The sequence below is a fragment of the Chiloscyllium plagiosum genome, unplaced genomic scaffold, assembly GCF_037043375.1.
Source record: "Chiloscyllium plagiosum isolate Xiang-an unplaced genomic scaffold, Cpla_swu_hap1 HiC_scaffold_17, whole genome shotgun sequence".
Lineage (NCBI taxonomy): Eukaryota > Metazoa > Chordata > Chondrichthyes > Orectolobiformes > Hemiscylliidae > Chiloscyllium > Chiloscyllium plagiosum.
This window is the reverse complement of record NW_028270155.1, coordinates 79,120,862-79,133,864: the sequence shown is the minus strand read 5'-3', so window position 1 is coordinate 79,133,864 and position 13,003 is coordinate 79,120,862. Positions and strand designations below refer to the sequence as shown.

At 42.4% G+C, this 13,003-nt stretch overlaps 1 protein-coding gene across 1 annotated transcript; it reads left to right on the top strand.

Annotated features, from left to right (window-relative positions):
* Positions 1 to 257: 257 nt before the first annotated feature.
* LOC122558653 (putative G protein-coupled receptor 139) lies at positions 258 to 8,269 on the top strand. Its single transcript, XM_043707451.2, has 2 exons — positions 258 to 342; positions 7,380 to 8,269. Exons 1-2 carry the CDS (start codon positions 258 to 260, stop codon positions 8,267 to 8,269), a joined length of 975 nt encoding a protein of 324 aa, XP_043563386.2.
* The last annotated feature ends 4,734 nt before the right edge of the window (positions 8,270 to 13,003 follow it).

Here is a 13,003-nt window from a genome sequence, read left to right as displayed (position 1 = left end):
ATGGAACATTCTACTGATATTCACACATGTGCTTTGCAGAATTTCCCTTTCTCCCTGCCCTATATTTCTGTGATCCAAGTCCACGTTAGCTGTTCTTACACTCTAGTCTTTTACCATTTAATTTCAGGTCTGTTTGTTCAAACGACTGTAAGTAATATCAATCTAATTACATCCTTGGAGGATTTCGTTGTGATGTATATAGATACTTTGAGCTGGTGATAGTTTCAAGTCAAGTTTGGAATAATTTGATAGAGAAAATGAAGTATCGCTTTAGTCTGGTACCAATACTTGCTGATGTTGATGTCATTTTCTGCCCTGTGCTTGTCGCTGTTGCAGTGTCTGGTAAGTAATATGTGTCAAAATCAGCTGTGAACTAATTGTGAACCCTGTCAAATATAATGGTACGAAATGTGTTACATGTTCAAACAGTGGAAAAACTTGATGAAGATTGATTAGACATGGAAACATGAAATTTTGTGAATAGAGCCAACAGATAGCATGTTTCTTTATTGACTGATGACAAAAGATAAAGAATGATAAAGAAACATGATTTGAGTTTATAACTCAGGGATCATTGGAAATTGTTTCATTGTTTGGGGGTGATTACATTGAAAAGCAATTTCCACTGCTTGGAAATTCCTGTCTTGGGGCACAGTGGTCGGTGAAGTTAATATCATAAACTCCTTCCTCATAATCTTATCCACGGTTTCCAGACTTGAGCCTGGACAACTCATGTTCCTATCTTCTTACATCTGAGACATAGTATTCACCAGTACTTTTATTTCCACTTGCGCCATGGGAGTTGATGGCTGGTCATTTATTGCCCTTCCATAGTTGCCATTGAGAAGGTACTGATAAGCTGCCTTCTTGAACCACAACAGTCCCTGTATTTTAGGTAGACCCACAAATGAAATTTCCAGGATTTTGACCCACCGACAGAGAAGGAAAACTGATATGTTTCTAACTTAAGATGGTGACTAGTTTAATCATGGACTTGCAGATGTTAGCAATCACACGTATCTTGCTGCCCTCATGGCTCCAGAGCAAAGTAATCATGGGTGGTGCTGTTTCAAGATATGGGACATAACTTTCTGCATGGTATCTTGTAGATAGTACACACTGCAGCTACAAAATGTTGGTGATGGAAGGTGTGAATGCTTGTGGACATGGTGCTAAACAATGAGTCTACTTTATCCTGGTTGGTGTCCATCTTCTTCAGTGCTTCGGATCTGCAACCATCCAGGCAAGTGGATAGTGTTTCATCATACTCCTGCATTGTAGATGTTAGACAGGCATTGGGAGTGAGCAAGTGATTTACTCAGTGTTGTATTCTTAGATTTTCATTTGATATTGCCACCGTTGTATTTTCCGGTGTGTTCAGTTGAGTTTCCAGTAAATGGTAACACCAAGGATGTTGAAATTAGGGAATTCAGTAATGGTAATGCTATTAGAGTAATAGGGTTATAGAGATGTGCAACATGGAAACAGAGCATTCGGTCCAACTTGTCTGTACTGACGAGATATCCTTGAAGAATCTATTCCAAATTGCCAGCTTTTGCCTAATCTCTTCCTCTTCATGTAGCCATCCAGATGTGTTTTAAATATTGTAATTGCACTAGTTAATGCCACTTCCTCTGGCAGCTCATTCCATGCACCAAGCTCTGCCTGAAAAGGTTAACCCTTCAGTCCATTTTACATCTTTCCCCGCTTCAGCTAATCAGTTACCGTCAAGTTTTGGAATCCCCCACCCCAGGGATAACACCTGGTCTATTTACCCAATCTATTCCCCTCATGATTTTACAAATCTCAGTAAAGTCACCGATCAGCCTGTGATGTTCGAGGGAATATAGCCTATGTCTATTTAGCCTCTCCCTTTCACTTAAACCCTCTAACCTTCCAACATCCTTGTAATCTTTTCGGAACCCTTTCACGTTTCACAACATCCTTCCTCTAGCAGGGAGACCAGAACTGCCCACAGTACTCCAAAAGTAGCCTAACCAATGTGCTCTACACCTGCAACATGACCTCGCAATTTCTGTACTCTATGTATTGACCCATAAAGGCAAAATGGTCTCTAATTGGAGATGGTCATTGCGTGGTGCAATTTACTTTACACTTGTCAGCCCAAGCCTGGATAATGTCCAGGTCTTGCTGCATTTAAACAAAGACTGCTTCAGTTTTTGTGGAGCCATGAATTATGCTGAACATTGCGCAATCATCAGTGAAGATCCTTACTTCTGACCTTATATTGATCATTGATCAAGCAGCTGAAGATTCTTGGGCCATGGACAATACCCTGAAGAACAGCATCAGACCATATGACACAGGAGCAGAAATTAGGCCATTCAACCCATCGAGATTGCTCCATCATTCAATCATGGCGAATAAGCTTCTCATCCACATTCTCCTGCCTTCTCCCATTAACCCTTGATCTCTTTGACAATCAAGACCTTACCCATTTCAATATGAAATACACTCAATGACCTGGCCTCCACAGCCTTCTGTGACAGTGAATTCCATAGATTCACCCACTCGGTGTCTGAAGAAGTTTCTCCTGATCTAAAATATCTTCCCTTTACTCTAAGACTGTGGCCTCAGATCCTAGTCTCTCCTCCCAATGGAAACATCTTTCCAACATCCACTCTGTCCAGGCCGTTCTGTATTCTGTAAGCTTCAATTGGATGCCCCTTCATACTTCTAAACTCCACTGAGTATAGACCCAGAGTCCTCAAACATTCCTCATATGTTCAGCTTTTCATTCCAGCGACCATTCTCATGAATCTCTTCTGAACTCGCTCCAGGGCCAGTATATCCTTTGTGAGATACAGGGCCCAAAACTGTGCACAGTAGTCCAAATGTGGCCTGAGCAGAGCCTTATAGAGCCTCAAAGGTAATTCTCTGCTTGTATATTCAAGTCCTCTCACAGTAACTGATATCATTGCAGTTGCCTTCCTAACTATTGACTCAACCTGCAAGTTTACCTTGAGCGATTCCTGGACTAGAGCTCCCAAGTCTCTTTGCACTTCAGACTTCTGAATTTTATCCACATTTGGAAAATAGTCCATGCCTGTATTCTTTCCACCAAAGTTCGTGACCTCACACTTTCTCACATGGTACTTCATCTGCCATGTATTTACTCATTCTCCTCACCTGCCCAAATCCTACTACATCCTCCGCAGTTCCTCCATGCCAACTGTCCTTCGACCTATCTTTCCACCATCTGGAAGCTTACCAGAATGCCCTCAGTTCCTTCATCTAGGTCGTTCATGCATAAATTGAAAAGTTGTGATCCCAACACCGAGCCTTGCAGAACACCACGATTCACTGGATTCCATCCTGAGATTTATCCCACTCTCTGCTTTCTGACAGACGGCCAATCTTCTATCCATGCGAGCACCTCGCCTCTAACACCATGGGCCCTTACCTTACTCAGTAATCTCCTGTGAAGCACCTTGTCAAAGGCCTTCCTGAAGTCCAGGTTGATAACATCCATTGGCTCTCCTTGTTCTAACCTGCTCATTACTTCCTTAAATAATTCTAACAGATTTGACAGGCATGACCTCACTTTCATGAAACCATGCTGACTATGCCCTATTTTACCATACGCTTCCAAGTATTCAGAAATCTCATCCTTCATAATAGATTCCAGGATCTTAGCCACAACCAAGTTTAGGCTGCTTGGTCAATAATTTCCTGTCTTTTGCCTTACTCCCTTTTCAAACAGGAGTGTCAGGTTAGTGATTTTCCAGTCTTCTGGGACCCTCCCTGATTCAATCAATTCCTAAAAGATCACACTAATAGCTCCACTATCTCTTCAGCTATCTCCCTTCGAATTCTGGGGTGTAATCTATCTGTTGCAGGTCATTTATCCACCTTCAGGCCATTCAGTTTTTCTAGCACTTTCCCTTTTGTGGTGGCAACCATACTCAGCTCTGCCCACTCACTTCCATGAATTTTTGGGAAATCACTCGTCAATCCATCATGAAGATTGATGTGAAGTAATCATTCAGTTCCTCAGTCATTTCATTGTTCCCTTCAATGACCTCGCCAACATCATTTTCCAACAGTCCAATGTCCACCTTTGCCTCTGTTTTGCCCTCTACATAATTAAAGAAACTCTAATTTCCCCGAGAATTGATCCCTCCCCCCTGCCCCAATTAGTTTAAAGCCCATTAGCCCTAGTTGTACAATTCGGTCGGGCTCTGGTCCCAGCACGGTTCAGATGAAGATCGTTCCATTGGAACAGATGCCTTCTTCCCCAGTACTGGTGCCAGTGTACCATGAATTCAAAGCCATTTCTCCCACACCATTCTTTAAGCCACACATTTACCTGCTTAATCTTATTGAGCCTGTACCAATTAAATCGTGGCCCAGGTCGTAATCCAGAGATTTTAATCTTTTTGGTCTGCTTTTTAGTTTAGCTCCTAACTGTTCATACTCCCTTAGCAGAATCTCTTGCCCTTGTTTTATCGATATTGGTACCTACGTGGACAACGACCACTGGATATTTACCCTCCTACTCCAAGTTCCTCTGAAGCCCAGTTGAGATATCCGAACCCGAGCACCAGATAGGCAACACAACCTTCGGGACTCTCGATCCTGGTCACAGAGAAATGTGTCTACACCTCCAACTGTACTGTTCACAATTGCAATCACATTTCCTTCCTCTCCCCCCTCTTGAATGGCTCCCTGCAATACAGTGCTGTCGTCAATTGCCTCATTCTCTCTGATGTCCCCATTCCCGTCCACACAGGGAGAAAAACTCTTGAACCTGTTGGACAAGGACAGAGGCATCTCCACCTCCTGGATCCCTGTACCTGCCTCACCCACAGCCACACCCTCCTGTCTGTGACCACTCCCAAATTGAGTTAGTTAGTCTAAAGAGTGCGACTGTCTCCTGAAACATAGCATCTCGATAACTCTCACCCTTCCTGATGTGTTACAATGCTTGAAGCTCAGACTCTAACACCTCGACTCTGAGCCAGAGTTCCTCCAGGAACCAATATTTACAACAGACATGGTAACTGGGAACCACAATGGGGTCCACCAGCTCCCCCATCATACAGAAACAACACATCACCTGACCCTCTATCCTCATTTTATTTAATTAGTTTAGAATTTGTTTGTTTATTAATTTTTAACTGTTTCTGAAACTCTGCTTACACAAGTTGTAACTGATATATAAGTTTCAGAGATGTCCTGGAGCTGAAATGAATGACTTTCAACAACCAAAACGAGGTATGTACCTGTATTCCAGGTATGACTATAACAGCATTGAGTTTGTTTGTGTATACCCCCACTGATTCCAGTTTTGCTTTGGTCCTTAATACTATACTCGGTTAGATGCAGCCTTGATGTCAAAGGTGGTCACTCTCATCTCACCTTTGGAATTAAGCTCTTTCAGCCATGCTTGAAGCAAGGCTGGAATGGGGTCAGGAGCTGAATGGCCCTGGCAGAACCCGAACTGGGTATCAGTGAGCACGTTATTTTAAGGCAGCTGTTGTTTGATAACACTGTTGATCACATCTTCTGTCACTTTCAAGAATGGACTGATGGGGCTGTGATTGGCTGGGTTGGATTTGTTCTGCTTTTTGCCAGTGTTGTAATTGAACTGGAACAGCTTAGCAATGCTGAGGTTCTGATGCATAAGGCTGCTGGAATGTCTTTCATGACCTATATTCATTGCAGGATCCAGTGACTCCAACTATTTTTTTGATATTGGCTGGGGTCTGTAATGCTGGATTCCTGTGGAGCAGGCTGAGATAGATCATCTACTTGGCATTTCTGGATACACATTGTTGTGAATACTTCAGATTTATCTTTTACACTGATGAGCTGGGCTCTTCCATCATTGAGGATGGGCATATTTGGGTCGACTCTGACTTCTCCACTGAGTTGTTAATTTTCCATTACAATGCACGGTGTCTCAGTGGTTAGCACTGCTGCCTCACAGCGCCAGGGACCTGGACTGATTCCACCCTTGGGTGACTGTCTATGTGTGGAGTTTGCACACTCTTTCCATGTCTGCATGGGTTTCCTTCGGGTGCTCTGGTTTCCTTCCATAATCCAAAGATGTGCAGGTTAGTTGAGTTGGCCAAACAAAATTGCCCATAGTGTTCAGAGGTGCATGGTTAGGGGCATTAGTCAGGGGTAAATGTTGAGTAATAGGCTAGGGGAATGGGTCTGGATGGGTTACTCTTTGGAGGATTGATGTTGAGTTGTTGGGCCGAAGGGCCTGTTTCCACGCAAAGCATTCTGGAGGAATTCTATGATTACTGTATGCGGTATAACACTGCAGAGTCTAAATCTGTGCCATTGGTTATGGGATTGCTCAGCTCTTTCTTTGACTAGCTGGTTATGCTGTTTGGCACATCATTAATCCAGCTTGGCAGCTTCGCCAGATTGCCAACACATTTTTTATTTATGCCTAGTACTGCTCCTGGCATGTCCTCCAGCAGTCTCCATTGAACTAGAGTCAATATCCTGGCTGGATGGTAATGGTTGAGTATGGTAAATGCTGGGTCGTGAGGTTGAAGTTTGTGTTAGAGTATGATTCAGCTCCTGTTGGCTCACAGTGCCCAGAATTGAGTTGCTATATTTGTTTGAAGTCTGTCTCATTTAGCATGATGATGGTGCCACATAACACTCTGGAGGGCATTCTCAGTATGAACGTGGAACTTTGTTTTCACAAGAACCTCACGGTCATCACTCTTTCAGATACTGTCATGGAACAATGCATCTGCAGCCAGCATATTTGAAAGGATGAGGTCAAATAGATGTTTCCTTCTTGTTGGTTCCTTCACTGCAGATGCATATGAGCAGCTATGTCCTTTCCGACTGAAACGGCCAGTCTTTGGTGATGTGTATTGACGTTCCCCAGCCAGAATAAATTTTGCGCAATTGCCACCTTCAGTGCTCCCTTCAACTGTTATTCATTGTGAGGGGTTAGTGTTTCACAGCTGAATGAGAACAGTACATGTTAAACAGCAAGAGATTTCCTTGCCCATTTTAATCTGATTCCATGAGACTTCAGGAGATCCAGAGTCAATGTTGCGGATTCCTTCCTGACTGTATACCAGTGTCATAACCTCTGACAGATGTGTTGATGGTCAGGCAGGACAGAAACTGGGATGATGATGGTGATATCTGGCATATTGCCTGGAATGCAATAACTGAGGAGTATTTATGCATTTTCTTTGAGATTGATATTCCTTCAATTTCTTACAAATAGATTATAAAGGTGTTTTCATTCAAAATGTAGCCTGTGAAAACATATACAAACAGATGCAACTATCAATTTTTGATGCAGAAAATTCAACTAAAATATGGTCAAAATCATGTACTATATCTATCCACCTGGTTTTATGTATTTATTACAGTTAATGTGTTGGCAATTGTGATCCTTTCCCGGAGAAGCTGTGGTCTCTCTAAGTGTATCAGCCAGTACCTGATAGCAATGGCGGCAGCCGATCTCCTCGTTATCATCACTGATGGTATGCTGAGATGGCTTATTATGTATTTCCCAGTGTCCTTCCTGGATATTACATATGTCTGTAGTCTGATTATGATGTTCATTCCTGCAACCACAATGAATTCTGTCTGGTTGACTGTTGCTTTCACCTTTGATCGATTTGTGGCTATTTGCTGCCAGAAGTTTAAAACCAAATACTGCACTGAGAAAACTGCAGCCGTGATTATTGGAACAGTGAGTGTGCTGAGCTGTTTGGAAAGCATTCCCTGGTTTTTCATATTCCAATCCAAGTACATCTTCAATAAGCTGCCATGGTTTTGCATCACAAAACCAGAGTTTTACTCTTCAATCTACTGGACATTATATGGTGTATTCCATCGCCTTCTATCTCCTTTACTGCCATTTGTTATTATTCTTCTTTTGAACACTCTGACTGTCAGACATGTTTTAGTAGTAAGCAAAGCCCGCAGGAGACTCCAGAAGGACAGGGACAGGGAGAAGACCAGTGACCCAGAAATGGACAAACGCAGAAAATCCATCATTTTACTGTTTGCTATCTCAGGCAGCTTCATTATTTTATGGACCCCTTATGTGGTATGTTTCCTACAACAACGAATTGCATTAATGAATGATTATTCTCCACTTCCCCCAACCGTAGGTACCACCGCATACCTGCTCCAGCTCCTCAGTACTTGCACAAACACTTGTATATACACCGTGACCCAGAGGCAATTCCGAGAGCAGCTGAAAACAATCCTGAAGCTTCCTTTGACTCTGATTCGCAGGTCCAACAAATGAAACAGTTTGCTTGCATTAGAATTCAATTCCATCCCCGAAATCATCTTATATCCGAGCTGATCATTTCTCAGCTCACCACACTGTGGTGCAGGATTTTGCACATAAAACAGAGATCAAAGAAAATCTTTATTCTTTTTTTTTTATTTTCAAGGACTTCGCCATTTCCCCTCTGAGTGATTCTTGTACTAACCTCCACCATCTTGTCAGACAGGCCAGTCCATATTGTATCAACACAGTGAGTAAATATTTTGATTTCTCACTCCCTTCTACTTCACCTTTCAATTACTTCCCACTTGGGTTTCTGGCTACTACAACACGTCAGTATGAACATTTTCTTCTCATTGATGATATCATGGACTTGAATACTCCTGTTCAATTCCTCTTCACCAACTCTGTGAAGAACAGCCCTTACTTCTGCAGTCTCACGACTGAACTGAAATTCCTCATCCCTCGTATAAGCAGTAAATCCCCTCCACTACCTCACAGAGTCCTTAAACATATGCCTAGTGAGGAACTGAATACTGCATCCTGGGATACAATGTGAAGTAACTACAGAGACAGTGGATGTATTAGTGGTAATCTTCCAAAAATCCTTAGATTCATGTAGAGTCTCAGAGGATTGCAAAGCTACCAGTGTAACACTTTCATTTCAAAAGGGAAGGAAATAAATAAAAAAAAACAACTCTCCGGGAGACGTGCTTTGATTTATATATCTATTCCTGCAAATCACTTTGTATGAATACTAGAACATTGAGCATAGAATATTACTGCGCAGTACAGACCATTCAGCCTTCAATGTTGCACCGACATGTGGAACAAATCTGAAGCCCACATAACCTACGATATTCCATTTTCATCCATATGTTTATCCAATGACTATTTAACTGCCCTTAAACTTGACGAGTCAACTACTGTTGCAGGCAGGGTGTTCCATGCCTCTACTATTCTCTGAGTAAAGAAATTACCTCTGACATCTGTCCTATATCTATCACCCCTCAATTTATAGCTATGTCCCCTCGTGCTAGCCATTGCCATCCGAAGAAGAAGGCTTTCACTGTCCACCAAATCTAACCCTCTGATTATCTTATATTTCTCAATTTAGTCACTTCTCAAGATTCTTCTCTCTAACGGAAGAAGCCTCGAGTCCCTTCCTCATAAGACCTTTCCTCCATACCAGGCAACATCCGAGTAAATCTCCTTTGAACCCATTCCTAACCTTCCACATCCTATTTATAATGCAGTGACCAGAACTGCATACAATACTCCAAGTGTGTTCGCATCAGAGTTTTGTACAGCTGCAGCATGATCTCATGGTTCTTAAACTCAATCCTTCTACCAATAAAAACTAACACACCACATGGCTTTTTAACAACCCTATCAACCTGGCTGGCAAATTTCAGGGATCTATGTACATAGACACTGAGATCTCTCTGCTCTTCTGCACTTCCAGGAACCTTACCAATAGCCCAGTCATCTTTATTCCAGTTGCTCCTGCAAAGTGAATCACCTCATATGTTTCCACATTAAACTCCATTTGCCATCTCTCAGCCAAGCTCTGCAGCTTATCTTTGTCCCTCTGTAACCTACAACATCCTTCAGCACTTTCTACAACTCCACCGACCTTAGTGTCATCTGCCAATTTACTAACCCACCATCGACGCCTTCATCCAGGTCATTTCTAAAAATGAAAAACAACAGTGGTCTGAAAAGAGATCCTTGCTGTACACCACCAATAACTTGACCCTAGGATGAACATTTCCCATGAACCTTCTTTCAACTAGCCAATTTCTGATCCAAACCATGAAATCACCATCAATCCTGAAATTCCATATTTTGTGCAATAGCCTACCATGGGAGACCTTATCAAACGCCTTACTGAAATCCACATCAACCACTTTCCCCTCATCCACCTGTTTTGTCACTATCTCAAAGAACTCAATAAGGTTTGTGAGACATGACCTATCCTTCAAAAAACCGTGTTGACTATCCCTAATCAAGTTATTCCTCTCTCAATGATTATAAATCCTATATCTTGTAACGTTTTCCAATACTTTGCCCACAACACAAGAAAGGCTGTTTGGGCTATAATTACCAGGACTGTCTCTACTTCACTTCTTAACAAGAAGGCAACATTTGCTATCTTCCAGTCTTCTGGCACTATTCCTGTATAAAATGACGACATAAAGATAAAAGCCAAACGCTCTGCAATCTCCCCCTGCCTTCCCATAGAATCCCAGGACAAATCCCATCCAGTCCATGGGATTTATCTATATTCGCATACTCCAGAATTGCTGATACCTCCTCCATATGAGCCTTAATTCGTCTAGTCTAGTAAACCGTATAGCAGTATTTTTCTCGACAAAATTGTCTTTTTCCCTCTGTGAATACTGAGGAAAAATATTCATTTAGCATTTCCCCTATCTCTTCGGAATCCACACGCAACTTCCCGCTAATGTCCTTGATTGGCCCTAATCTTACTCCTGTCATTTTTTAAATTCCTGATATATCTCTAGGAAGCTTTAGTGTTTTCCTTGACCCTATCTCCCAACAATTTCTCGCCTGGCTCTTTTTAGCTTTCTATTTAGGCCTTTCCTGACTAACTTGTAAACCTCAAGTACCCTAAAAGAGCCTTCACATCGTATCCTTCTTCTTCATCTTGACAAGAGAATCAACTTCTTTTGCAAACCACGGCTCCCTTGCTTGGCCACTACCTCCCTTCCTGGCAGGTGCATACTTATCACAGTAGCTGTTCCTTGAAAAAGATCCACATTTCTATTGTGTCCATCCGTTGCAGTTTCCTTCCCCATCATATGCATCCTACATATTGCCCAATTGCATCATAATTGCCTATCCCCTAGCAATAAAACTTGCCCTGCTTTCTATACCTATCCCTTTCCATTGCTAAAGTATAGCATAACTGAATTGTGGTCACTATCACCAAAGTGCTTACATCCTTCTGAACCTAACACCTGGCCGGCTTCATTACCCAGTACCAAATCCCATGTGACCTCGCCCCTTGTTGGCTTATCTACATACTGTGTCAGGCAACCATCCTGCACAAATTAGACAGAAAGTGGCCCATCTAAACTACTAAAACTATAGGATCCCCAATCAATATTTGGCAAGATCAACTGTCCCATAGCAACTACCCTGTTACTCTTGGTCTGGTCCAGAATTGTCTTTGCTATCCTTTCCTCAACATCTCTAGACTTATTCAGAGGCCTTTAGAAAACTCCCAAACTCTCCTTTCCTGTTTCTAACCTCAGCCCATACTACCTCAGTAGACGAGTCCTCAAAAGTCCTTTCTGCCACTGTAATACTGTCCTTGACTAACAATGACACACCTCCCCCTCTTTTACCATTTTCTCTGTTCTTACTGAAACATCTGAATCCCTGAACCTTCAATAATCGTTCCTATCCCTGCTCTACCCATGTCTCCGAAGTGGCCACAACATCGAAGTCCCAGGAACCAACCCATGCTGCAAGTTCAGCCACCTTATTCTGGATGCTTCTGGCATTGAAGTAGACACACTTCAAACCATGTTATGCTTGCCGGTGAACTCCTGCAATCTTGAAACCTGATTAATGAATAGACCAGTTACCTATCTCTGTCTCTGCAGTATGCATGCCTTTAAGTCCGGTATTATTTTACTTTTATGTTAGTACCGATGGAGTACATGTGACAATGAAAGGATATTATATTTGATTCTTTATTTTCGTTCTTATTCTTCTAATAACATGGAGGAATGTGTAGATATACAAGTTTTGGACAATAACGTCAATACCAACCATGATCGCATGGATCAGTGTGGGAGCAGGCCATTGGGCTCATTAAGTCCACAGCAACACTCCAAAGAGCATTGACCCAGACCCGGATCACCAGCCATGTCCCTGTGGAGACCTTGCATTTCCTGTGGTTAATTCATCTAATAAACAAATCCATGGGCAATTTGACATGACCATCCACCTAACGGGCACAAATGTGGACTGTGAGAACGAACCTGAGCACCTGGAAGGAAAACCATGCAGACACGGGGAGAATGTCCAAACTCTGCACAGACTGTCACCCGAAGATGTAATCGAGTCTGGGTCCCTGGCACTGTGATGCAGGAGTGCTTACCAGTATAAACTCCATTCCCTCACTGATTGTATCTGACTCATTATTATCATATGGACCAAGATACAGTGAAAAGTATTGTATTGCATGCGAAACAGACAAATCCTATCTTCCATATATACCTTATACTAAGAGAACAGAATGCAGAATCCTGTTTTACAGTTACAGAGAGGATGCAGAGAATGATCAAATCTAATACAGAATATACAACATAGAACAATACAGCACAGTACAGGGCCTTCGGCCCATGATATTGTGCCAAGCATTTATCTTAATCTAAGATCAATCTAACCGAGACCCCCCTCAATTTACTGCCATCCATGAGCTTGTCCAGCAGTCTCTTAAATCTCTGTAATGTGTCTGACTCTACTACCACCGCTGGCAATGCATTCCACACATGTATTACCCTCTGCATAAATAACCTACCTCTGACATCTCCCCTATACCTTCCTCCAATCACCTTACAATTATGACGCCTTATGACAGCCATTTCTGCTCTGGGGAACAGTCTCTGGCTATCTACTCTATCTATGCCTCTCATTGCGTTGTACATCTCTTCAAGTCTCCTCTCTTTCTTCAGTGTGAAATGATCGAGCTCACGGAAGCCCTCAAATCCA